The 26,845-nt window shown below is 48.7% G+C and overlaps 1 protein-coding gene across 1 annotated transcript in view; it reads left to right on the top strand.

The window, feature by feature from the left end:
* The first annotated feature begins 15,823 nt into the window (after window positions 1-15,823).
* The window catches only part of LOC140681610 (uncharacterized), a 54,053-nt gene continuing 43,031 nt past the window's right edge, over window positions 15,824-26,845 (top strand). Inside the window, exons 1-3 of the mRNA XM_072921596.1 lie at window positions 15,824-15,838; window positions 16,319-16,728; window positions 18,297-18,299. Coding sequence (XP_072777697.1) covers window positions 15,824-15,838; window positions 16,319-16,728; window positions 18,297-18,299 — 428 coding nt within the window. The remainder of the gene's footprint in view (window positions 15,839-16,318; window positions 16,729-18,296; window positions 18,300-26,845) is intronic.

The following is a 26,845-nucleotide window of genomic DNA, read 5'->3' as shown; positions in this document are numbered from 1 at the left end:
AGTCCTGACAAACCATGGCTCTGCCTTGATTTCCCACTGCTCTAATGCATTTCATCAGGAAGTTTTCTCTAGTTGTTTTGGTTCACCAGTTTGAGATTTCTTGGCCAATGCACCAATTAGTGTGGTGAGTTCAGTGCTGGCTAATTACCAGCACACTCACTAGAATATACTTACTCATTTCCTGCTGTGAGGTAGGATAAGGAGAAAGGGAAAGTGGGATCAAAACTTTAAAAGAGCATAAAGAAAAGTTTATTAGCAGTAACTAAAAGAAAGAGTAATAAGAATCAGCACAAAACTTTCAGAACACTCTTCTTCTTGCCACAACTTTTTCTTCCTTATTGACAACGTTAGGAGACAAACCCTAAAATTTTCAGTCAGTCTACCACCTCTAGAATAGTCCTTCTTCACTTCACTTAGGGAGAGGAGTCTCTTTTTCTTGCTATGGAGACTTCTCCATAAGGAAACAGTTCTCTTGTGCCTCTCAAGTTCCATGAATAGCAGCCACTCGGAAAAAGTGTAATAGTGAAATCCCTGCCATTTTTTCACAGCTTTTCTCACAGCTGTGTGTCATGGGCCATGTCAACTTCTGGGGTATTAGTTTAAAGATGAGTTGTTCAAGACCAGAGGTTCTCTTCAACTGCTTCTGAAATCATCTCTGGGAACAGAGGTCTTCTTCTCTCCCTGAGGGCACAGGGTCTCATCACTCTGCTCTCTTTCTCTGTTCAAACTTCTCATGGGATCTCAGCTATTTCAACATTTGCTTACTTTTACATGGAGGCCTTTGCTGAAACAAGTCATCTCCCCATATTTTTCAATGCCTTATAGGGAAAAAGAGAGTCTGATGTATCAATGAAATCCTTCTCCATAGCTTTACCAGAGGATTTCAGCCCCAAGATCAAGGCATCTCCTCATCCCTCCCATCTGGGACTCAACTTCCTCTTCATTGACCTCGGTGTCTTCTGTGTGCCTGCCCTGTGTCCTTTTCTCTCACTGGAGGGAGGATGGCAGCACTGGCAGAGTCAATATCTGCCCGGGGCTGCAGATGGTTCCGTGAGCCCGGCCGGGTTCAGTGGCCAATTCTAATTTTGGCCATGGTTCCTGGACATGAAGACCAGTTCTTTTCCATAGGAATGAAGGAACAGAGCCCCACTGTTTTAGGGGCAAATGAGAGGTCACCACCAGAGGACAAGGCCAGCCAGAGCTGCCAGATTCTGTTCTTAGAGATACACTTGAATACAGGAAATTTTTTAGGCACAGTGTCAGTTTTGGCAAGGGGCATCAGAAAAGACAGATGGTTCTTTTCCATACAAAGGAGAGCATGAAGCCCCATTGCTCCAGGAGCTGATGAGAGGCAGCCCTTGGCATCCCAAGATCAGCCAGACCTGTCAGGTGGTCCCTGGCAGGCCAAGCCACCCAGACCTATTCCATGTTCCCTTTGTTCCATGGGGCCCCACAGTGTCACAATGGTCCCTTGCTTCCAGGAGGCCCTGAGGTGTCACAATGCCCCCTTGGTGACACCAGGCCCTGAAGGGTCGGAATGGTCTCCATGGTTCCATCAGGACCCACAGAGTCATAATGGTCTCTGGGTCCATGAAGCCCCACGGTGTCACCATGGCCCCTTGGTTCCATGGGCTCCAGTGGTGCTACAATGATCCCCTTGGTTCCATGAGGTGCCCACAGTGTCACAGGGATCTCCATGGGAAGGAAAGAACCGAGCCCCAGTGTTTCAGGGGCAGCCACCAGAGGCCAAGGCCAGCCAGACTTGATGGTACTGGCAGATTTTGTCTGGGAGCAACCGTTGGATATAGGGAGTTTTAGAGGTGGAATCCCACTTTCAGACATGGACACCCGGAGTTGAATGATGGGTTTTTTTCCAAAGGAAGGAAAGCACAGAACACCAGTGTTTGAGGGGTGTAATTTCTGTAGTTTTCCCCCCTCCACGCAGCCCCCTCTAGGATCCGACCAGCTCAGAGATATGGGGCTGTGAGGGGAGGAAATACCAGTAGAGGGAAAAGTATTCAAAAGAGGCTCTTACCCAGGGTGTTGGAACAGCTCTCTTTATTCTGTGGTGTCCATGGAGAGCGGGGCAAAAGAGAAAGAGCAGGAAGTTTCAGGGGTCTATATAGGTTTTGGACAGGGTGGGCTCTCCTGGCTCCCTGCCAACCCCGTTGGGGCAGGGAGGAGGATCCAGGGGTTATCATGATCAGAGCCACAGAGGCCCTAGGAAAGGGGGGACAAAAGGGTGTCCAGGAGCTCACCGTAACACCTCCCCCTTATTTGTTAAACAAGGTTGCAGGAATTCACTGGGCTCAATTCAACCCTGAGTATGGGTTTCCCACCACCCCATGTTGGTGGCGTAGTCAGGCCTCCTCAGGTTAGCCAACTCTATGTGGTTGACCTCTGAGGTAGAAGGTATGAGGCCCTTGATAGCTTTGAAAATTAGGTGATGCAGGATCCCGAACGCTAGGGTTACAAAGAACAGAATAACAAGGACTAACAAAATTGATCTAACAACAGATGTCCACCACCCCGTGAATCCCCATCCCTGGAACAGTTCTGTAAACCAATCTTCAGACTCTTGCTTCACTTGTCCAATCAGGCTGTTCATGCTTCGAAGGGCAGCATGGACGTTTGGAGCTTTTGAAGTCAGGTCCATGCAACAAAGTCCTTCAAATTCCTTGCACTGATGTCCATGCAGTAGCAAAAGGAAATCTATTGCAGCACGATTCTGCAGCGTGGCCTGTCTGGTAATTTCTTCGTCTTCTAGGAGGGAGCTGATGGCAGCAGATGTTAAGTTTTCCTGTTTGACTACCCAGCACTCTAGGTGGCCCAATTCACCTAGAGCTTTGGCTGCTGCGACCCACGGAAGAAACAGGGACACAGCAACTCTTTTTGACTTGGCCCAATGAAAAATTTCTGAGTTACAATTTGGGTCCAAAGGGTCTGCACTCCTCTTTTGAATTTTGTTTGCCGATTTATTTTTGTGAGTCCATTCACCAATTAGAGTTTGGTTGGGTGTCAATATGGACAGCTTACTGATCGTACATGACCCTCCTAAAAGCCGAGACGGAATTCCTGCCCATGCCCTATCCCCACAAATTAAAAACAATCCCTTAGGGAGACCTTTGGGGCTGGAGTGAGATGGGTTGTCTGTCTGCCCCGATATGGCTCGTGTTCTGACACCACCTCCTTGCAGTGAACTCCCCACAGTGTTGTTTTATAACGTGGTATTCGTCAGTGTTAGAAGGTTTTGGGAGCACAGCAAAGTACACAGTAAGCTGCAGGGGAGGAACCCAATAGCTCTAACTCTTGGGGTTCCTGAGCTATCTTGGGCAAACCCCGCAACCACTCCTCTAAGGATTTTAGGATCCCCCCGACTTGCTTCTGATCTTTGTGTGGTCGTGGGGTGTAGGACTCTGGGATTTCATTGGACCTGTATGTGTCCAGGCCTGCTGGAAATTCTCCAGCCTGCCATGGAATTCCTACCAGACAGGTGGACATAGGGTCTTTTGCTGCTGCAATGGACAAGCAAATGTTTTCCTGCTGTAGCGTCTGTGCCAGGGTCACCCAGATGTTTTGACGTGGCTGAGGGACGATCCATGCGGCTGCCTGACTGTTCAGCATTAGCAGGATGACAACTCGGATGGGGCTCATCACCAGGTTGAGTGGAAGGTAGGTTTTCTCTAATAGGGAAAAACAAACATTTTAAGAACATGTTAAAGTTTCTGTTTCTGCCAGAAGGAATTCCTGCCTAGGAACTTTCTTCTTCTCCCATCCGGCGGCGTCTTCTCTTTGAAGCATCAGATACTTGCTTCTTGTCCCCTTCTGTTCGACCTGGATTCTTGGGGACAAAAGGTTTCACCCACTTCTGGGGAATCCACCGAGGGCCTGAGGGAGTAGCTACACACGCATAGCCACGACCCCAGGTTACAAGTCCATAGGGACCCTTGGTTTCCCAAGTTTCCGGATCCCTAATTAAGACCGGGGGATGCTGTGACAATTTGAACTGCTTGCCACTGTTAAAGTGACGCAAAACTGGTGGACTCATATTTTCAAATGAACAATTCAGAAAATTGATAGTAAACATAGCTTTACAGAGCTTTTCTCGTGGAGACATCCACGGAGCTGAGCTGTTTTGTTTTTTCAATACCTGCTTGAGCGTCTGGTGTGCACGCTCAACTACAGCTTGACCTGTGGGGGAGTGGGCAATGCCAGTTTTATGTTACACTCCCCACTGTTGGAGAAATTCCAGGAACTCCTTGGATACATACGCTGGGCCATTATCTGTTTTGATCGTTTTTGGCACCCCCAATACTGAAAATGCTTGCACTAGGTGTTGTTTGACATGTGCAGCCTTTTGTCCTATATGGGCAGAGGCATACACTGCACCTGAGAATGTGTCCACACTCACATGAACGCATTCAAGGCGACCAAAACTCTGAATGTGTGTGATGTCTGTCTGCCATACCTCACAGCTGCTAAGGCCTCTGGGGTTTACCCCCATGCCTAGCGATGGCACGGCCAGGAGCTGACAATTAGGACAGTTGGTCACAATGGCTCGGGCCTGACTCCGTGTTAGCTGGAACTGTCGAATCAAACCTGGCACATTATGGTGGTAACGCTCGTGACTCAGCTTTGCCTGTTGGAAAACATCAGGGAGACTTGCCTTTTCAACTGGTGCAGCGAAGGAGTCTGCTTTTCGGTTCCCCTCTGCAATCTCACCTGGCAAATCAGTGTGTGATCACATGCATCACAAAGAATGGATGTTCTCGGTGCGAGATTAAATAAATTAGCCTTGAGAGTAACCTGAAGAGATGTTCATTTTCTATTTCTCTGAGCACAGCCTGCTCCGCCCTGGACACTATACCTGCCACATAGGCAGAGTCTGTCACCAAGTTGAACGGCTCAGAAAACTTCTCAAAAGCTCTCACCACTGCAGCCAGTTCAGCCACCTGGGGGGATCCCTCCACAAGCTCAACATCAGCTTCCCAAAGCTGAGTCTGTGGATTTCTCCAAGTCATCACCGACTTGTGGGAAGCCCCAGAGGCATCAGTGAACACTGTGAGAGCCCTGAGTGCCCTCCGGCTCCTTTTCTCTTGAGGAATCAGGTGGAATTCCTCATTGAACAACTTGTGAGACGGGGCATGGACTGATATTTGTCCCCTATAGTTGTCCAGAGATAGCTGGAGACTGGCACTGCTCTGGAGCAAATGCTCAAACATCCCTTTGGTCAGTCTCTCAGGAGAGTTCCTTCCCTCCTCAGAAAGCCTGACTGGAAGGTGAATACATGCAAAGTCACACCCTGCTAATTCACACAACCTCACCCTGGCCTTCTGAATCAGCTTTTCTATCAGCTCTTGTGGCCTAGTGATGGTTTTGGATCTTTGGAACAATAGGAAAACCCATTCTATGATTAAGAGTGGGTCCTTCTGCCCCTTGATCTATTGGAAAATCAACCCGTGCGGGTGTGGCAGCTTTCCTAGAACAATGAACTGGAAAGGCAGATTTGGGTCACACCGATGTGCCTGCCTTTCTGTCAAGGCCTTCTGTACCTTTTCGATTGCTGTCTTTGCCTCTGGAGTCAGTTCCCTGGGGGAGGCCAGCTCCCTCTCCCCCTTCAATAAATTGAAAAGAGGTTCCAGATCTTCATTTGTGAGGCCTAGCCAGGGCCTTACCCAATTTAAAGACCTACACAGCGAGTGGAGGTCTGCTAGTGTTCTGGGGTTGCAATTTATCTCCAATTTCTGTGGGACAATAGTCCTTGCAGAAATTTCCAGGCCCAGGTATCTCCAAGGTGGCATTCTTTGAACCTTGTTTTCCTGCAATTGGAATCCAGCAGAGGTTAAAACTTTAACCACTAGGTCAAGTGTGTATTGGAGTATAGAGTCATTGGGAGCACACACAAGCACGTCATCCATGTAGTGTAGGATGATGGCATCCTTTCTCTCTGCACGTACTGGAGACAGTAGTGCTGCTACATACTGTTGGCATATGAAAGGGCTGGATTTTAGACCTTGGGGCAAAACTTTCCAGTGGTAGCGTTTCATTGGTGCTTCTCTATTGACCGTGGGAACAGAGAATGCAAACCTCGGGGCATCTTCAGGGTGCAATGGAATTTGGAAGAAGCAGTCCTTTATATCTAACACAGCCAATTTCCAGTCCTGGGGAAGCATAGCTGGACTCGGCATCCCCGGTTGGAGAGGTCCCATGTCCCCCACAATCTTGTTTATCTCTCTGAGATCATGGAGCAATCTCCATTTGTCCTTCCCAGGCTTCTTTATTACAAAGACTGGGAAATTCCAAGGGCTGTCTGTTTCTTGCAGGTGTCCTTGAGCTACCTGCTCCTCCACAAGTTTTTCAAGCGCCTCGAGTTTTTCTCTACTCAAAGGCTACTGTGCTACCCACTTTGGGGTGTTATCCAACCACTTTAACTTGTGGGCATGGCGCTCCACAGTGGCTACTCCCGAAAATCCTGGGGTGTCTTAGGAATGATTAATTGGACTCCCCACTGGGACATGGTGTCTCTCCCCCACAGAGGAGCCTTAGAGTCTGCCACAAACGGGCGAACACTTGCTGATTTCCCGTCAGGTCCCTCAATTTGCACTACATTTTTAGAAATTTTTGCCAATGTAGTTCCTCCTATACCCTGAAGTTTGCCTGCCACAGGTTGCAATTCCCAGTGTGATGGCCACATGGTTTTGGGTATTACCGTGATGTCTGCACCTGTGTCCAGAACACCTTCCACCTGAAGGTGCTCTGACCCATGTGCTAGGTTGCATGCAATGGAGGGTTTATCTTCTCCTACTACTTCCGCCCAGTAGACTTCTGGAGATTTTCCTTCTACTGTGATTTCTACTGGGATGGGAATGGCTTGTGCCAGAATTTTTTGATAGGTCCACCACAATGACTTTCCAATCAGTGTTTCTGAAATGAAATCCTTTGGCAGTCACTAAGCGTGGCCGGCCCAGTGGCTGCCAAACCTTGTTAGTAATACATTTCACATTCTTATTTTTCTCTCTCCCCCCATCATAGTATCCACCCTCCCCCTTATTTGTTAAGAGAGAGGTATCATCACATTTGTGTCCCACTATATTTATATCTTTGCGCGTAGCAGTGGGCACGCGCTGTGCATCTAGTTTTTTTGTTTGTTGATCTGTCTCTGGTTCTGGTTCTGAGGACAGTTCCTGGCAAAGTGTCCTGGTTTCTTGCAACGCAGGCAGATGATTTGCTGCAGCTGTTGTGATGATCTGGGTGGCTTCCTGGGGTTTGATGCAGCAGTGGCAACAGGCTGTAAGTCTGCTGGTGCTCTATGACTGACAGGACTATCAAGCAGCTCTGCTTTCTTAGCGCAGGCCTCGATCATCTGGCCAAGAGTAGGTGCTGGATCAAGAGGAAGGCTGAGAAGAATCCTACGACAGGTCTCGTTGGCATTCCTCTGGGCCATTTCTTTCTGTTTGCACACTGGTGTGTTGCACCTGTTTTTCAACTTGGCTTCTCAAACGATCCACAAACTGCAAAAAACTCTCAGAAGGAAACTGTTTGATATTAATATAACTGCATTCAACCTCAGTGCCTGGTAATTGATACAGCGTCTTTTCTGCAGCAGTACAGATTTTTTCTAAAACCGATCTAGATAACAGTCTGGTTTGTTTTTCTGGACATTGTATGTCTCCTGTCCCACACAAATGGTGTATTGTAAGGGGCTGGCCATCCATGTCGGTGGCATCACTGGGTGTACGCTGTATTTCTTGCAACACTGTTTCCAAAGCCAATTTCCACTTACTTTCCCATATCTCATATTCAGAGGATGTTAGTAAACATTTAAACAAATCAGTTATATCTTTTGGCACCATTTCATTTGAATTGAATGTTGCCCTCATCAGACCCTTAAAAATCTCACTCGATCTCCCAAATTCTCTCTGAACCTTACAGATTTCTGTTTTGTCCCTGTATGGGAGAGGTTGGTATGTTCTTGTACCATTCCTTCTCCCTAAATAAACCACTGGAGTTATAGATGGTATCGAGTCCTCGATAAAGTCAGGCTTATGTCCCCCCCGCGCCTCCCCCACCCCGGTGAGGGGCAGCTCGCCCTCCCCCTCTCGGGCTGTCTGCTCCGCGGTGCAGACTCGGTCCCCGCCCTGGCTCTGAGCTGCGGGGCTGCTGTGCCATGTCCCCGCCCTGCCGTCCTCGGTGCTGGGGCTCGGAGGAGTGCAGGGGCCGGCCCCGCCCCTGTTCCCGGGGCAACACGGGGGCTGGCACTGATAAGGAGGGTGGAGTGTTGCTATGGGAGATAAGCAGGCGTCGGAGGAGGGGAGGGAGGAGGGGGTGGGGGCGGAGGGGGTGGCGGAGGGCGGGGGAGGCAAAGGAATGCGAGTGAGAGGGGGAGTGGGGGGTGGAGCGGCCCGCGCCGGTGAAACCACATGGCTGCCGCCATGATCTGGCCGCGTGTGCCCCGTAGATGCCGTTAAGACACACTCCGGGCTGTATCTCTCCGAAAAACAAGGTGTTATAGGGAGATAAGGGGTGGGTGAGGGGTTTTCAGGGCTGGGGTATTTAGGAGGTGGGCAGGAAGGGGAAAAGGGAGTGTTAGAACTGTGTTTCTGCGTTTGCATGCTTTCTTCTGCTTCTAAAATATTTTTCCGTGCTTGTAAAAATATCGGAATAAATCGAGAAACTTTATGTTCACCATTTTCGACTTTTAAAGTTAATATCTGTCCAATTTGATTCCAAAAAGCAAGCGAATTCAGGTCTTGCACAGTAAAATTTGGTATTTCTGTCTGTAGCCAGCACACAAAACGCAGGAGGAGCTTTTTAGGGAATGATACATTGTTTAAGTTATAGCTAAGATGTGTTAGTATACTCTTCTGCTGCAGTGAAATGTTAGTACCCATGATTTTTAATTGTTTCACTGGTCTAGTCTCCACCAGAGCTAATAACACAGCACGAATTATTCGAATTTCCCTCCGTGGAAAACCCGAGCGGGGGGGCACAGGGGGAGGAGCGGTCGTCCCGCAGTTGCCGAGGCGGCTTCAGCCCGCTCCTCCCGTGCCTATTCCCCCTGGAACGTGGGTATGCACAGCCCATCGGTTCCCGCTTACTCGCAGTGGGGCCCTGGCTCCCCCTCCAGCAAGCAGCCCCCCCAGTCACTTATGGTAACCCCTCCCTGCCAGGCGCGGTCTCGGGTGCCGCGTCGGAGAACGTACCAAGCCTGTGACTGTGGGATTCGTCTGTGAAACCCTCTCTGGGGGTTCCCTCTCCAGTCGGCTCTTCCTGGGGTACTCAGGCAGAGGTCCCCGACTGTCCCCGTGACTCAAAGCTTTTAAAGGCAGCTAGAGTACCAGGGCAGTTGACTGTCCCAAAAGCTTTTGACTTCCACCGAAATAGGGGGTCGAGCTTCTTCGTGGGCTCAGAGCAGCACACGTTGGGGCGCCAACTGTTATTTCTATGGTTTTCCCCCCTCCACGCAGCCCCCCGAATGAATCCGACTAGCTCAGAGATATGGGGCTGTGAGGGGAGGAAATAGCATGGGAGAGGGAGAGGTATTCAGAAGAGGCTCCTTACCCCAGGGTGTTGGAACAGCTCTCTTTATTCTGTGGTGTCCATGGAGAGCGGGGCAAAAGGGAAAGAGCAGGAAGTTTCAGGGGTCTATATAGGTTTTGGACAGGGTGGGCACTCCTGGCTCCCCGCCAACCCCATTGGGGCAGGGGGGAGGATTCAGGGGTTATCTTGATCAGAGCCACAGAGGCCCTAGGAAAGGGGGGACAAAAGGGTGTCCAGGAGCTCACCGTAACAGAGCCTGTATTGGGGATGGACTTCAGTGGGACCCATTAATGCATTGAGACATTTTGGTTGTTTGCTCTTGATTTTAACTCCTGGATAGGTTTGTGCAATCTCCTCTCAGGCCCTGAGGTTCCAGGGCTCAGCTCCAAATGCACCACGGGGCTCAATAGGATCAAGCAACTCCTGACAAACCATGGCTCTGCCTTGATTTTCCTCTTGTCTGGGGCAGTTCTTCAGGAAGTTTCTGTCGTGGTTTTTGTTCGCTAATTTGAGCTTTCTCGGCCAGTGCATTAATTAGTGTGGTGGGTTCAGTGTTGGCTAATTACCAGTGCACTCCCTATAAAATACTTACTAATTTCCTGCTGCGAGATAGGATTAGGAGAATGGCAAAGTGGGATCAAATCTTTAAAAGGGTATAAAGAAGAGATTGTTAACAGTAAGTAAAAAAAAGAGTAATAAGGATCAGAAGAAAACTTTCAGAACACTTCCCCTCTCTATTCCACCTTTTCTTACTTACTTTTTATGCAAAGGGACAAACCAAAACAATTTCAGTCACTTTACCACCTCTAGAAATATCCTTCTTTAGTTCGCTCAGGGAGAGGAGTCTCTCTTTCTTGCTATGCAGACTTCTCCACAAGAAAACAGTTCTCTTGTAGCTCTCAATTTCCACGAATAGCAGCCACTCGGAAAAAGTGAAATCGTGAAGTCTCTCCCATTTTTTCACAGTTTTTCCCACAGCTGTGTTTATGGGCCGTGCCAACTTATGGGGTATTAGTTTCAGGATGAGCTGTTTAAGAGCAAAGGTTCTCTTCATCTATTTCTGAAATCATCTTCATCTCTGGGAACAGAGGTCTTCTTCTCTCCCTGAGGGCACAGGGTCTCATCACTCTGCTCTCTTTGTCTATTCAAACTTCTCCTGGGATCACAGCTACTTCAACATTTGCTTACTTTGGCGTGGAGGCTTTGCTGAAACAAGTCATCTCCCCATACTTTTCAATGCCTTTTATGGAGAAAGAGAGTCTGATGTATCAATGACATCCTTCTCCATAGCTTTAGCAGAGGATTTAATCCCCAAGATCAAGGCATCTCCTCATCCCTCCCATCTGGGACTCAACTTCCTCTTCACTGACCTCGATGTCTTCATGTTGCTCCTCTGTGTGCCTGCCCTGTGTCCTTTTCTCTCACTGGAGGGAGGATGGCAGCACTGCCAGAGTCAATATCTGCCCGGGGCTGCAGATGGTTCCGTGACCCCAGCGGGACTCGGTGGCCAATTCTAATTTTGGCCATGGTTCCTGGACATGAGGACCAGTTCTTTTCCATGGGAATGGAGGAATATAGCCCCAGTGTTTCAGGGGGAGACAAGAGGTGACCACCAGAGGACAAGGCCAGCCAAAGCTGCCCGATTTTTTTCAGGGAAATACCCTTGAATATAGGAAATTTTTTAGGCAGAGTGTCAGTTTTGGCAATGGGCATCTGAAATGAAGGACGGTTCTTTTCCATACAAAGCAGGGCACTGAGCCCCAGTGCTCCAGGAGCTGATGAGAGGCAGCCCTTGGCATTCTAACATCAGCCAGACCTATCAGGTGGCCCCTGGGAGGCCAAGCCAGCCAGACCTGTTCCGTGTTCCCTCACTTCCATGGGGCCCATCAGTGTCCCAATGGTCCCTCGCTTCTGAAGTGAGGCCCTGAGGTGTCACAATGCCCCTTTGGTGACACGAGGCCCTGAAGGGTCCCAATGGTCTTCATGGTTCCATCAGGCCCCACAGTGTCATAATGGTCTCTGGGTCCATGAAGCCCCGCGGTGTCACCATGGCCCCTTGGTTCCATGGGCTCCAGTGGTGCCACAATGATCCCCTTGGTTCCATGAGGTGCCCACAGTGTCACAGTGATCTCCATGGGAAGGGAAGAACCGAGCCCCAGTGTGGCAGGGGCAGCCAAGAGAGGCCAAGGGCAACCAGACTTGATGGTACTGGCAGATTTTGCCTGGGAGCAGTCCTTCAATGTACTGAGTTTTAGAGTTGGAATCCCAATTTCTGACACGGACATCCGGAGGAGCAGGACGGTTCTTTTCCAAAGGAAGGAAAGGACGGAACACCAGTGTTTTAGGGGCAGATAAATGGCGGCCACCAGAGGCCTAAGCCAGCAGGACGTCTCTGTCCTGGCATCATTTTTCTGGGAGCTATTCTTGTATATAGGGAATTTGGGAGACAGATCCCAAATTTTGGCCATGGGTGCCTGGTTGAGATGGATGCTTTTTAAGCAAGAAACGCACATGGACCCAGTGTCTGAAAGGCAGATGAGAGGTGGCCCCTGGGTGGCCAAGGCAGCCATACCTGTTTCTGTTGGCAAGTTTCATCAGGGAACAATCTTTGCATATAAGAAAATTTGGGGAAGGAATCCCAGTTTTGGCCATAGGCCCCGGGAGAAGAAGGACAGTTCTCTCCCATAGGATGACGAAGCAAAGAGTCAATTGTGACTCTGGGGTCCCACGTAACCAAGGGGCCATGGTGACACAGCAGGGCCACGTGGATCCAGTGGTCCATTGTGACACTGTGGATCCAAGGAGACCATGGAGACACCCCCAGAACCTCATGGAACCAAGGAGTCCATGGTGACCCAGCGGGGCTGCATGGAGCCAATGGTCCATGGTGACACTGCCCATCCAAGGAGGCCATTTGGACACTGCGGAAGCTCATGGAGCGAGGTGGCCATTGTGACACTGAAGAACTTCATGACACCAAATATCCATGGGGACACAGCAGGGCATCATGGAACCCAGGAACCGCTGTTGGCAGTGCGGAAACTCCTGGAACCAGGGGCTGTTGTGGCACTGCAGCACCAACACAGCTGCTGCACCTTGTCCCCTGCCCTGCACAGCTCCTTGGGAGACACGGCAGGAGCAGCACCCTGGGAGCCTCGGGAATGCCCCTCTGGGATCCATGGCACCTACTGCCAGGGGCTGGAATTCCAGTTCCCAGCCAGGAAAAGATGTTCCTGCCCTTGAAGGCAAAGCTCTTATGGAAGAGTCAAAAGCCAAGTGCAGCAGGATCCTACAGTGATATTTCACTGCCAGCCTTCATAACTTCACCCATGGTTGTCGTTGCTCATTGATTGGGAATTAAATCAGGGCAGGGTCTTTGGTGAGAGCTGCCCTGGGTCAAGGGAGACACTGAGAGAGAAACAGAGCAGGCAAAGGAAGACAGGAGAGAAAGGAGGTGTTTTGGTTTGGAATGACCGGTGTCTGCTAAGGGAGGCAGGAGCCTCTCCTGAAATGGAAAAATGTAGACTCTTTCTTTCTGAATTGTTATAAATTTGAAATTAAGGGGGGGCTCTCAGGTAAAAATTTGGAGCTGGAATAACAGCTCTTTATTAGGGAAGAAAATAAAAAGATAAAATAAACAATGCAGTAAACCAAAACAACACTGACAGAGTCAGAATACAACCTGACACACTGTTGGACATGGTGTTGACCGCAGTCCAATTGGAATGGGGGCTGCAGTCCTCCTGCAGTGTCAGGTGTGGTTCTGTTGGAGAAGTGATCCTGTAGAAAAGGGTGTCTTCTTCTGAAGAGGAAGAGGCAGCTGTTCCTCTGAGAAATCCAGCCCAGAAAAAGCTGTGTTGGTGGGCCAGAATCTCAAGACTAGATGCAGGTAGGAATGCTTGGCTCCTCCCTCTGGGTGGAGCATCTCACAATGGGATGTTACAGTTCTTATCAGTCATGCAGTGACATTCAATAGCCCATTATCAGCAGATGTCTGCCCTGAGGGAGGACTGATTGTGGAAGAGATAAGGAAAAACTGCCCACTTAGCACAGGACAACTGCCAAACTGATGGGAAATAGAACACATCTTGCTTTTCAGTCTGGGACAGGAGGTCACAAACAAAATAAGTTGAGAAGGCGGCACTCTGAAAAGCAAACCAGAACTGACAGAAAATGAATGGGACAGAAATCAATAATTCCGATAGTTTTATTTATTATCAAAATAAATCACAACAACCCAGCCCCACACAATCCTGACCCCACAACCTCAAATTTGGATCTTACTTCTCTCAATCTCCTTCCAACCCCATCTAACCTTGGAGGCTGAGGAACTGAGTAATTTTGGCATGGGACTGAGGTGGGAACCAGCAATTTTGAGGTGGGATTGAGTCATTTTGAGGTGACAGACAAATCCACATCGACTTTTGGAGTGCAAAGATATGGAGAATACTCCCATATATCTCTCAGAACCCACAAATCCTCCAGAATATGTTCCCAAACCATAAATTCCACCTCAAACACCTGTTAAATGGTGGGACTTTTGACATCCCTGGTCAATACTCTTTTTAGTAATTTTTCAGGTGTTTTTAAGTGATAAAGACAAATCAGAAGAAAATTAGGGCCAAACCAAAACCAGAGAGCCCTTGAGCATCCCCTGGGCACAAGACAAAACAAACTCGCCAGAAATTAAACTGAACCCTCCATAAAATGCCTTGAGGAAGATTTGCTCTTCCCACGAGTCACTCGTGATGGAAACGCAAACAAATCCCAAACATTAATAAACCAGCAGCAGAAGCAATTCTGTGGCAATTCCAAATTTCATCAGTTCCAGCACAGCTCCAGCTCAGATGCTGGCAGGTTCCAAAAAAAGAAATGTGGAAATTTGGCGCAATACAGATTATTAAAAGGAAGGGAAAGCTCTGTGGAGCTGTCACAAAGGTGACAGGGAACAAGAAAATAATGATTCTCCCCCCAAGCCTGTGAATTCAGGAGTTATTTGGGAATTTAGGTACTTGAGCTGGGCTTCTTGTAGGACTTTTACCAGCCTTGTGTTCCTCACCTTGGGGTGAATGATCCTTGCCAGTCTCACTGGTATCATTTGGTCCCTTTCTTCCAGTGATTTTAACAAACTTTTCAAAGAATGACAAGAAAATATTTTCTTTACACTGGCCACCCGCAAAAGCCATTTTCCTCATAAGTTCTCCCAAAAGTCACTCAGAGGAAGCTGCATCCAAGTTTCCAAGAGTTCCTCCAGAAAGAGGCAGAACCTTAGCAGAGGAGGGACCCATGCTGTTGTCAAAGGCACTTGGGGTCAGAGAGCAGTGCCCTGAACTCACTGTGCAAAATAATGTTGCAAGCTGGTTAATAAAGTTGTTAGAGCGATGCCTGTGCCACAGTTAAGGTGCTAAGGAGATAAAATCTGAAGTCGATTTTCCTGAACAGTAAATGTGAGGTAGAGAGAGAGATGGAAAGGAAGAGAAAAGGGGGGAGAGCAAGGGAGTGACAGGGACAGAGATCTCCCCTGGGGTGAGGCAAGTGTGACATTGTCCCCTGTGTGCGTGTCCTTCCCAGGGTGGGGGTTTTACACCTGAGCCAGTTTGGGTAAGGGGGGTGGTGTTCACCCCCCACCCGGAGCAGGGATTGCCTCACTGTTTCAGGTTACAGTGTCAGATGTAACCAAAAGTGGTTTCAGTCACCACGTCCATAAACTGTTATCAACAGGTGGGGCAGTGTTCTTTATCTCTTCCATGGCTCAGCCCTGATAACGCCCTCCAGGGGCCATCTTCTGTTAATGGGCCATTGAGTGTCACTGCAGGGCTGATAAAATTACATCATCCCATTGTGGGATGCTCCGCCCAGGGGGAGGAACCAAGCATTCCTACCTGGATATAATCTCACCCTTGCAACACCACGACCACCTTGCCTACTGGATTCCCAGAGGACAAGAGCTCCATAACCACCACTGGACCTTCAGAGGAAGACCAGACCCTTCTACAGGATCACCACTTTGACAGATTCACCTTCATCACTCCAGCCGGACTGCAGCCACCATTTCATCAGACTGCTACCACCACCCTGAGCAACGGGGTGTCAGGTTATATCCTGACTCTGTGAGTTTAAGCCAGGATTTCTCTATCATTGCCTTGATATTAATTTTCTTTTTCAATTGTAATTCTGGCATAAATTCTCCCCCTGGTTTGCTTTGAAACCAGTACAAAACTCAATGCGCTCATCCCTTGTTTTCCTCCCAAAACAGAATTTCCCATACCCAAACCTTCACGAAATGGAGGAGGAGGCTGTGAGGAAGAGGAAGGCACCCTGGGACACCGAGGCAGGTGAGGAGGAAGTCAGTGCCCCTTTCCCCCTCTCTCCTGTTCCATCTCCCGGCCCAGCCTGGCCCCCGGCTGCAGGACAGCCCTGCTGCCAACGCTCTGCTGACGGGGATGCACTGGGGGGATCTCCTTGCCCTTCCTTGTGGCACGGAGGCAAATCCCATCCTCTCCTTGTCCTTCCTACCCCAGAGCAGGAGCTGATGATGGAGACCAGGAAGGACAAATCTCTGCAGCACAACCTCATGGAAGAGGCCGATTTAAGCAACTCCACAGCACAGGAATCCAACAGGGAGGAAAAGCCCCGGAGATCCCACACAAGGAGAGGCTGCAAACCCAGCCCAGGGTGCTCTGAGGAGGAAAGGCCCACTCTGGGTCAGGAAGGTGGGCAGAGCTTCCGCCAGAGCTCAGAGCTGGTGGTCCCTGAGAAGATTCACGATGGGGAGAAGCCCCACAAGTGCTTGGAGTGTGGGAAGAGCTTCAGGCAGAGCAACAATCTGAAACGACATCAGATGATCCACGCTGGGGAATGGCCCTACAAGTGTGGGGAGTGTGGGAAGGGCTTCGGCTGGAGCTCCCACCTCATCATCCACCAACGCATCCACACTGGGGAGAGGCCCTACGAGTGTCCTGAGTGTCAGAAGAGGTTTCACAGCAGCTCCAATCTCCTTGTACATCAGCGGATTCACACGGATGAGAGGCCCTTCCGCTGCCCTGACTGCAGGAAGGGCTTCAAGTACAACTCCACCCTTGTAAGGCACCTGCGCATCCACACTGGGGAGAGGCCCTATGGGTGTCCCCAGTGTGGGAAGAGCTTCACCCAGAGCTCTGACTTGACCAAACACCAACAGAGGCACCGGTAAGGGAAGCCCTGAAAATTCCCCAGCTTCAGGAGGAGCTTCATGCACTGCTCCAGCTTCATCCCCCGTTGGAGGACCACATTGGGAAGAGCCCTGGTGATCCATGTTCCCTGTGATCCATGCTGGGAAGACACCTGTACCTTCTCCTGCCCCTGCCAATGACCTGATGTGGGATTGAAGAACATGAGGGTCTGGCTATGGATCTGTCACTACATTCACTCCCACCTCAGGTCATTGCCAGGTGCAGGAAAGGGACTCTCTCTCTCTCTCTCTCTGAGAAGGGTGTCCTTTCCAGGCAGGAGGAGACGCATGGCCAGGAAGATACAATTGATGGTGATGTAATCTCCCCTGTAAATACTTTTTCTTATCCCTTCTGTTGTCAATAGTTTTTCTGTTCCAGTTTGTTCCTCATCTCGTGTCTCTTCCCAGTAAATTGTTCTTATCCCAGCCTGGGATCTTTCCCTTTTTTCCTTCAGTGGAAGGTGGGAGGGCAACAAGAGCCAGCGCGGTTTTAGTGAGAGCAGGAAACTGGGAAATCCCATTCCTGAATCCCGGTCTGTGGATACCGAGCATCCCAGCTGGTGCCAGCCCTGGTGGCCATGGCAGCAGCCTTGGGAGCAGGTCCCTGGCTGGGGCTGAGGGAATCTCTTCACTCTGGTGCCCAGGGACAGGAGTGGAGGGAGCAGCTGCAGCTGAGTCAGGGCAGGCTTAGGTTGGATCTCAGGGAAAGGTTTTTGCCCAGAGGCTGCTGGGGCACTGCCCAGGCTCCCCAGGGAAGGGTCACAGCTCCAGGGCTCTCTGAGCTCCAGCAGCATTTGGACAGCGCTGTCAGGTCCAGGCTGGCAGTGTTGGGGTGTCTTGTGCAGGGCCAGCAGTTGGACTCGAGGATCCTGATGGGTCCCTCCCAGCTCAGCCACTTCTGTGGTTCCAGGATCCCATGAGTCTGGGGATGGGAGTGCCAATGGTTGCCATGGAAACGGGCTCTGGCTGCAGGCCTGAGCTGGTGTCCATGGCAACCACCCCTGGCATGGGGTCTCCATGGAGCAGCCCAGGGACTGACCATGTCACGATCCGCTTATAGCGGGGTGTCGTGATGGTTCCTTAGCCGATCCCAAAGTGCAAAAGACAAACAGCAGGGGACTATCAGTTTAATCACAACAGATGCACCTTTATTAAGGGCCAAAAAACAATAAATGCAATAGTGGGGTCAGAAAAGAAATAAAAAGGAGAGAGAGAGAAGGGAGAGAGAAGGGGTGGATGGGAATAGCTGCCAACACAGGCGAGGTCCTCAGTGGTCCGGACGATGGGGATCCGTCTTGTTGTGTTGGGGAGAGTGTCCAAAGTCCTACCTAACACTGGGTTCCAGTTATAGTCCACAGAAGGAAATGGGGGGAACATGCAGAACAATGAGAGTCTATTGAAATTGCTATGGGGGGAACAGGTTTATCTACAGAAAATCATCCAGGCTGAACAAACACAATGATGAATAAGTCCATTGAACAGGTCATGTCATTTCCCCCCACCACCACTCTCTGTGGTAGGGGTCTCAGTCTCAGTCCTTGGGGAGAGGGTTCTTGATCTCTGTCTGTCACGGTGGTAACGAGGCAGATGAGGGGTCTTCAGTGAGAGACCACCAGGGTCACCCCAACAGTTCATTGGTTTAAAGGTGGAGAGTGAAGCAGGAATTGCAGAAGGCCGCTCTGTGCTCGGTCCATGCTGGGTCTTCGCCAACTCCTTGCCAAGTTCTTGCCGGGCCTCATTTGGAACGGAACGTAACAGTGCAGCGGTTGCACCTGCACTGTTGCCTTCCCCAGGCTGGAACTGCAGTGGGGGAAGGGAGTTCCTTCTCGTGGCAATTGGCAGGCAAATGAGTGAGGGTCTTCAGATTGCCTCTTACACCACAGCAACAGGGGCTGGGGATGGTTGCCATGGAAACTGACCATAGCAACAGGGGGCTGGTGATGGTTGCCATGGAAACTGACCATAGCAACAGGGGCTGGTGATGGTTGCCATGGAAAATGACCATAGCAATGGGTCCTGATGAGGTTTGCTGTGGTAATCCAGGGCATCCCTCTGTCTGCCCTGGCAAGTCTGGGACCCTGGCAAGGGGGTCAGGAACTCCCCTGTACAGAGCCCTAAGAGACACTGTCTGTGATCTCTGTCCATGGAAAAGAGTTTTCGATCTTACAGGATGAATTACACACTCTGAGTGTTTGATATGAGTAATAATTAGTGTGACACGGGTGCAAAAGTAGAATTTTAGGATTCTAGATAAGGGGTTCAAAGGAGGCAAGATGGAGGAAATCGTGTGTGTCCTGTCCTTTTTCATCTTCTTCATGCCTTCCATGTTTCACTGCAGTGTTGGCATTTTTCTATTGGTTTAGACTGGGGACACACTGTTCAACAGAGGTGGTAGGTATTGGCACATTATTGTAAATATAGCACAGGTAGTTTCTGGTATATAATGTTTGTAACTTCCCACTGAGGGGCACAGCCCTGCACGCTGCCCCGCAAGAAAGGCCTACTGCAGGTCAGACAGAACATGTTATAGATAAGCAAGAATAAACAACCTTGAAAACCAGCACAGATGAATTATGGCTTCTTCTTTGGCAGCGGGGCTCAAAGACAGCGAATTTCTGCAATTTTGGGATCATTTAAATACCACAGATTCTGACATAAATGGCATCCCTGGCTGGGCTTGGACCACCAACCTTTCAGTTAAGAGCCGACAGTTTGCATATTAAGGTTCAGATATTTTGACAGGCCCTCAGAGGGGTTTCATGGGGACTTTCTAAGTGTCCCCAGGCTGCCAAAGAGCCAGGATGTCACTGGCACTCACAGTGGCTCCTGTCATGGGCAGACTGGGAGCTTTAGCCAAAGTTTATTAGAGAAGCTCCTGTCAGGTCAGGAGGCACAGAAAGGACCCCCAATAGCCCCTATAGATCCCCAAATACCTCCAAGGACCGCCAGCCTTTCTAAGCCTCTTTTTGTGAGAGGAGCCTTGGAGCAGCAGGTTCCAATCCCTACCCCTGACATTTCAAGATCTCATATGTAAACAATTATAAAGGTGGAATTAAAACTTTATACAATTCTCCCTTAGCATTAGGAATTGTAAACCAGTGTTGGGGGTTGGGTTTTTCCTTTCTGTTTGTTCCTTATCATTGGCTGATGTTTATCGGCTCATCCCTTATTTTGGGAGGAGCTGCTGCTCTTGGATGTGAGAACCCCGGGATTGATTTGGGGCTCCCGTGTGGTGGTAAAGTCTCTCCTCCAACCCGCGCTTCCAAAGAAAAACTCCACAGCCTCTTGTTGTCCGGTCTCAAGGTAGTTTATTGCTAGCTATCTAAAAGATTGTCCTGCGCTGCGGCTGCTTTGGTCTGCGGCCCAGGCAGAGGTACACACTCTCCTGACACCCTCACTGTCCGGTGTCTTCGTCGTCTCTCTCCCCGCCCAAAGCTGCTGCTATCTTTTATATGATATATTACGTACTATATGTTTATAGATTTTCCCCAATACCTACTATCTACGTTACAATGTGCTTTTCTACTCTAAACCAATCTGTGAATGCCAACATCACCAAGAACATGGAGGTAAGGAAGAAGAAGGAGGAAGAATAAGATAAGGACCACTTTCCTCCATCTTAGAACTCCTGACCCCCCTGTACAAAGTGAAAACCCCCCTGTACAGGTACTAAAACCCCCCTGTACAACACTAAAAAATTTTACCCTCTAATTTGTGACTACTTTTACTATACCATCTAACATTCTGTGACTGCTTGTTCCACCCTCAAAGTTGGTAATTCATTCCATGGTTCAAACTCAAAATCACAGCTGTTTTCAGCTGCTTGCCAGGGTCTAAAATGCTTCTGACCAAGGCCTGGAACCTCTAAAAATGTCTGAGGGACATTTTGGGTTCCGACATCTCCCCTCTCTGTTTGAACCAGAAACACCTGCTTTACCATGCTGTTCAAGGTCTTTCGAATACACACGAAAATGCATGGTAGAACAAGCAAAAGAACTACAAGCCCTATAAGAATATAAAATGCTATTTTAGAAAGTTCTTTCCACAATGGTGAGATATCAAAAAGATTAAACAAACTATCCCACCAGGACCCTGTAACTCTGTTCAATTTGCTAATACTATTTTGGATTTGTTTTATATTTTCATGAATAGATTTTGAATGATCGGACAAGTTCATGCAGCACATCCCCTCAAATTCCTCACATCCGTGCCCATGTGCCAGCAGCAAATAATCAATTGCCGCCCTGTTTTGAAGCACTGCTTGCCTTGCACCGCTGATGTCTGTTAACATGTCACTCAGTGCAAACGAAATGGCACGGCTGTGTTTACTCAACCAACATGCTATATGATCCAATTGTGTCAAGGCCACCCCTGATGCTGTTTGGGGTGAGAAAATTGCTATTGCAATTCTCTGAGCCTTGTTCCAGGTAGAAACATCATCATCACAATTTGGACTATATCGTTCAAGGGATCTTTTTTCCCTGTGTGTCTGCTTTTGCAAAGTTTTCAAATCAGGTGTTAACAATGAGAGTTCCCCGATGCTGCATGGACCGCCCTTGATTTTTGCAGGGATAGCAGGCCAAATTCTGTCCCCGCAAATGAAAAACATTCCCTTCGGTAAAGTGGCTGGGTGTTGAAGGGATGGTTTGCTTGTTATTTTTGTGTGATTGCACCAAGATGATGCATTTTTATAAAAAGGCTGATTGGGAGTGACATCTATGGTATGATTATCTGTCTTTGCCACTCCTGATGAATTAAATTTGATGCACCATTTCATTTTTGTTGATCCGAAAATGTCCAATTCTGGAGGTTCCAAGTGAGCCACAGGAAGGTACTGTGTCCAAACTTGCCATCCTTCCACAGGATCTGAAAAAGTTTTCAGAATCTCTGGAGGGATGCTTTTTGGAATTGGCCATTCCTTCACTGGCACACCTACTAAACATGTTGAAAATGGTTTTCCTGGCTTTGAATGAGTCAGACAAATGCTGTCTAGACCCGCTGCCTTTGCCAAAGTTTCCCACACATTTTCCTTTGGTTGTTTCACGGGAAAGTCTGTCCAATTGCCCAAGGCAATAGGAAAGAGAATGAAGCACATGAACACTATCTGCCTGAATCCCATGTCCATGCCCCCACCCTCTGTGAGAGACCCTGCAATGCAGCAACACCCAAAAAAACACTTGATTTCCCAGGAAAAGAAAACCCCCCAAGTCTCTGGGTGATCAGTCGTTGTCTGATGTGACGTCTGCAGCGTCGTCGTCTGCCTTCGTCTGCGTGCTTGCTTCTCTGCTCCTCGGGTCCGCGTCCACTTGCGTCTGCACCCGATAAGGTTTCACGTGCCTCGCCGACACCCACTTCGGTCCTCGCTCTGTGGAAACACAAGCGAAACCCTTGCCCCAAGTTATTAATGTAAATGGACCTTCAATTTGTCCCGATTCTGGATTTCTGATCAAAACTAAAGGATTTTCCCTTAGCTTTGCTTGTGTGCTGTTTGTGAAGTGCCTAACAATTGGTGGAGTGGGTTCTGAGAAAGAACCATTTAAAAAATTCAATACATACAGAGCTTTGTTCAAACGCATGTGTGGTGTTGCGCCTGCTTCCCCTCTTTTCTGTTTATCCAAGAGGGATTTCAGGGTGTGATGTGTTCTTTCAATGATTGCTTGACCTGAGGGAGAATAAGGAATACCAAAAATGTGTTTGACTCCCCATTTTTTCAGAAATTTGTCAAGCACCTTACCTGTGTAAGTTGGACCATTATCTGTTTTTATTTCTTGTGGCACCCCGAGTGATGCAAATGCTTGTAAAAAATGTCTGCAGGCATGTTCTGCAGTTTCCCCTGTATGTAGTGATGCGAAAATTGCTCCTGAAAATGTGTCAACTGAAACATGGATATTTTTGAGCTTCCCAAAAGATGGGTATTTTGTCACATCAGCTTGCCACAGCTGAAGACTCTGCAATCCCCTTGGATTGACAGCTCCTGTGGATGCAGGAGGCTGCACAAGCTGACAATCTGGGCAAGCACTGATGATTTCCCTCGCCTGACTTTTAGAAAGGCGGAAGGATTCCATCAGCGCCTGTGCATTTTGATGAAAAAATGCATGGCTCAATTTTGCCTGCTCAAAAATATCTGGCAATGTCTGTGATATGGTCATTGTGAGCCTATCTGCGTGAGCATTCCCTTCTGCTAGGAACCCTGGGAGTGATGAATGTGCCCTGATGTGTGCAACAAAATATTTGTGCTCCCTATTTTCTAGAATTGTCCTCATGCATAACAAATATGAATATAAAATTTCATTGTCAATGTGTTTCAAAAGTGATCCCTCTAATCGTTTGACCACATTTGCAACATATGCTGAATCTGTGATCAGATTGAGAGGTTCCTGAAACAATTGAAAAACCCTGACCACTGCTGCCAATTCCACAATTTGTGGTGAACCCTGTACTATTTTTATGTCTGATTCCCATTCCCCTGTTTTTGGATTTTGCCATGTGACCACTGATTTGTGAGTTTTCCCTGAACCATCAGTGAATATTGTCATCCCTTCCACTGGTTCCTGGCTTATTTTTGGCTTTTCCCTGAAACTCACTTTTGCATTTAACATCCTGTGCGCCGGAAAATGAACTGTACAAATCCCTGGATATCCTAACAAAGCAATTGCAAGATCCTGTGATTTCTGCATCGCCCACTCAAAATATACTTTCTTTAAAGGTACATGAATGACTGAGAAATCCCTGCCTGACATCACCAGCAATCTGGTTCTCGCCTTAATAATAATTTGTGCTATCATTTCTAAATCTGTAAGAATTGTTTTTGAGGGCCTGTAAGCTAAAAAAACCCACTCTATCAACAAAAGAGGGTCCATTTGAGACAAATCCCATTGAAAAATCAACCCATATAACTGTGCTGTCTCCCCCAACACTGCTAAATGAAAAGGCAATGATTCCACAAAGCGATGTGCTTGTCTTTGTTGAATCATGTCCGTGATCTTCTCAAGATCTTTTCTTGCTTCAGGTGTCAGAGTTCTGGGAGATTTGATGTTGTTGTCCCCTCTCAAAAGATCGAGCAGTGACGAGATGTCATCATTGGTGATTCCCAGGATCGGTCTCATCCAGTTGATCTCCCCCAAAAGCTGCTGTAAATCCTGCAGATTGGTGACCTTTGTGTTGATCTCCAGCTTTTGTGGTCTTATTGTTTGCTTCGAGATTTTCCAGCCCAGATATTTCCAAGGTGCAATCTCTTGTATTTTTGGTGCACTGATTTCCAGTCCTGCCTTTTGCACCTGTGCAATCACACAGTCACGAACCTCTTGCACCTCCTTTTTTGTCGGTGCTGCAATGAGCAAATCGTCCATATAATGAATAATTTTTGTTTTTGGATGCTTCTCTCGTGCTGGATGCAATGCTTGGGCCACGTACCACTGACAAATGGTTGGAGAATTTTTGAGACCTTGCGGAAGAACTGTCCAATGGTACCTTTGCAGAGGTTCCTCTCTGTTGATGCTTGGGACAGAAAATGCAAAGCGTGGAGCATCATCTGGATGAAGTGGAATGCTGAAAAAACAGTCCTTGAGATCAATGATCACAAGTGACCAGTCTCTCGGGATCATTGAGAGAGATGGGAGTCCAAGCTGAAGTGGTCCCATGTCCTCGATGACCTCGTTGATTTTCCTGAGATCATGAAGCAGTCTCCAAGACCCTGAAGTTTTCTTGTGAATGACGAACACTGGAGAATTCCATGGGCTGTCTGTGGGTTTGATGTGTCCCTTCTGCAGCTGTTCCTGGACCAGCTTTTTCAAGGCACTCAATTTCTTTCGCTCAAGGGGCCACTGATCCACCCAAACAGGATCATTTGTTTTCCAGGTCAGCTTCAGAGTGGTGAGTGCCACAGTGACCCCTGTCAAAAATCCAATTCTAATTTCAGTCCCCATTGTGCCAAAAGGTCCCTTCCCCACACTGTGATGGGCTTTTGCACGATGAAAGGACGGATGACTGCTGTTTTCCCTCCCGGGCCTCTGACAACAATTGCATTTTCACTCTGCATGCATAGGGAACTTCCTCCTATGCCTGAGAGAGAGCCCAAAGGTGCAACCAAGTCCCATTCCCGGGGCCAAAAAATGTATGAAATAACTGTAGCATCTGCTCCTGTGTCAAGCATTCCCGTGATAGTAATTGTCTTTTCGTTACAAGTCAACTGACAAGTAACAACAGGCCGATCTCGGCTCACATGTTTCACCCAAGATGCATGCACTTCTGCTTGATCACCAGAAAAAGAGTCCCGTGTGTTGAACACTGGCATGACTTGCCTTTCTGGGTGAGATGGCAAAGCCATGGCTCGAGCAATCGGTGTATTTTGTGGAATTGTCAAAGGTGGTCGCAAGGCTTTTGCTGTGACCATCAGCTCCTCATTACGGTTTGCTGAAATCAAAGATGGGTAAACAACAAGTCCAAGAATGCTGCTTCTGTCTCTGGCCATTATTAAAAAATCCTGCCTTTTCCAAGAAGTCCCTGTGACACCTGTGGGTATCACTGCATGGCTATTGTCCAAAAAACACGTCAATTTGGAGGTTGCCAGGACGCGTTGGAATCCGGGTGGTACCAAGTCTGGGTCGCTGGGGATTTTGGAGATTGCTCTGCTGAAGGATTCTGTTTGTTGTTCCCCGAGGATTGCTCCTGCTGATTCTGTGTCACCGCCAGAATTTGTGTCGGTGCGCGCTGGCGTCGATTCGCGCTCTTTTTCCCGTTTCCCGGAACCGGAAGAGGTTTTCCATCCACGTCTGTCTGTGAGTGACACTCACTCGCGAGATGTCTCCCTCTCCTGCATCGAGGACAGAGGTCTGGTGGCTTGTTGGGCTTTGCAAGCTGTGGGCAATTCCTTTTAAAATGTCCTTGTGCCCCACACCCAAAGCACCGTCTCTCTGCACCGGTGTTGCCCTTTGCATAATTTGCAAGAACTTCCCTAACACGCTTTTCAATTCGATCCCCCAAGTGTTCCTCCATGATGGAAGCAACATGTTGTGGTGTTCCCACCTTGCTGCACGCCTCAATCATGTCCGCCAAGGTGGCCTGGTGCGGCATCATGCTGATGATTCGCCTGCACTCTGGGTTGGCATTGGAGAACGCGAGGCTTTTGGTCAGATGTGGTTTCGCCCCCTCCTCGGTCACCTGCCGCTCCACTGCCTGAGAAAGACGATCCACGAACGAGGAAAATGGCTCTGCAGAACCCTGCTTGATTTCGGTGTAAATGTTGTCCTGGACCCCCGCCGGAGCAATCTGAAGAATTGCTCTCCGTGCCGCCTCTTTGATGTCGCTGAGCACGTGTCGTGGGAGTCTCACCGCCTGCTGAGTTGGATCGTCCTCAGGAGGATCACCGGCAAGCTGCACCATGGTGAGGTTCGCGTTTGGCCCGCCTTGGTATCTGGCTCTCAGCTCCTCCAGGGATCTCCGCCACGCCTTCTGCCAAATGAGAGCTTGGGTGTCTGTAAGAACTGATGTTGCGAGATATTTAAGGTCATATGGTGTTAAATCATACATGCCAAAAATACTTTTCAACATCTGTTTGAAATATGGTGATGACAACCCATTGTCCCGAATGGCCTTAGCTAAATCTTTGATTGCTCCACGATCCAGGCGTTCCCATCTCGGGTTTTGGCCCTGAGCATCATAGTTCACCGGCATCACTATGTTTCCCGAACCCTGCAATAAACCTTTCTCCTTCTCCAATTCTGCCCGAATGTCCTGCCAGTCCACTTTTGCATCCGGCAAAGCTGGAAATTCTGTGGGTACTTGCCTGTAGAGTGGAGTCATCTGAGGTGACTGCAGCTTTGATGCAGCAGCACTCACCGATACCAACGGCGTCTGCGGCATCTGTGAAGATGAAGGCTGGGTGCCTCCGGAGAAAAGTGGAGCACCTGCTGTGGAGGAGAACACATGACTGCCCTGCATTATTTGGAAAATTTTTGGAAGATGAACCAACAGCTCTGGCTGCGACTCCAAGGCTATGCTTAAATATTGTAAAAGAAATTCAACAACCCTTTTTGATACTGAAATTGATTCTCCCTGCCCCGAAATTTTGGCAGACCTTGATTTTGGAATTGTCCA

The sequence above is a fragment of the Taeniopygia guttata genome, chromosome 37 (genome assembly GCF_048771995.1).
Source record: "Taeniopygia guttata chromosome 37, bTaeGut7.mat, whole genome shotgun sequence".
In the NCBI taxonomy this organism is placed as follows: domain Eukaryota; kingdom Metazoa; phylum Chordata; class Aves; order Passeriformes; family Estrildidae; genus Taeniopygia; species Taeniopygia guttata.
The sequence above is the reverse complement of the archived record's forward strand: the minus strand, read 5'-3'. Positions and strand labels throughout refer to the sequence as shown.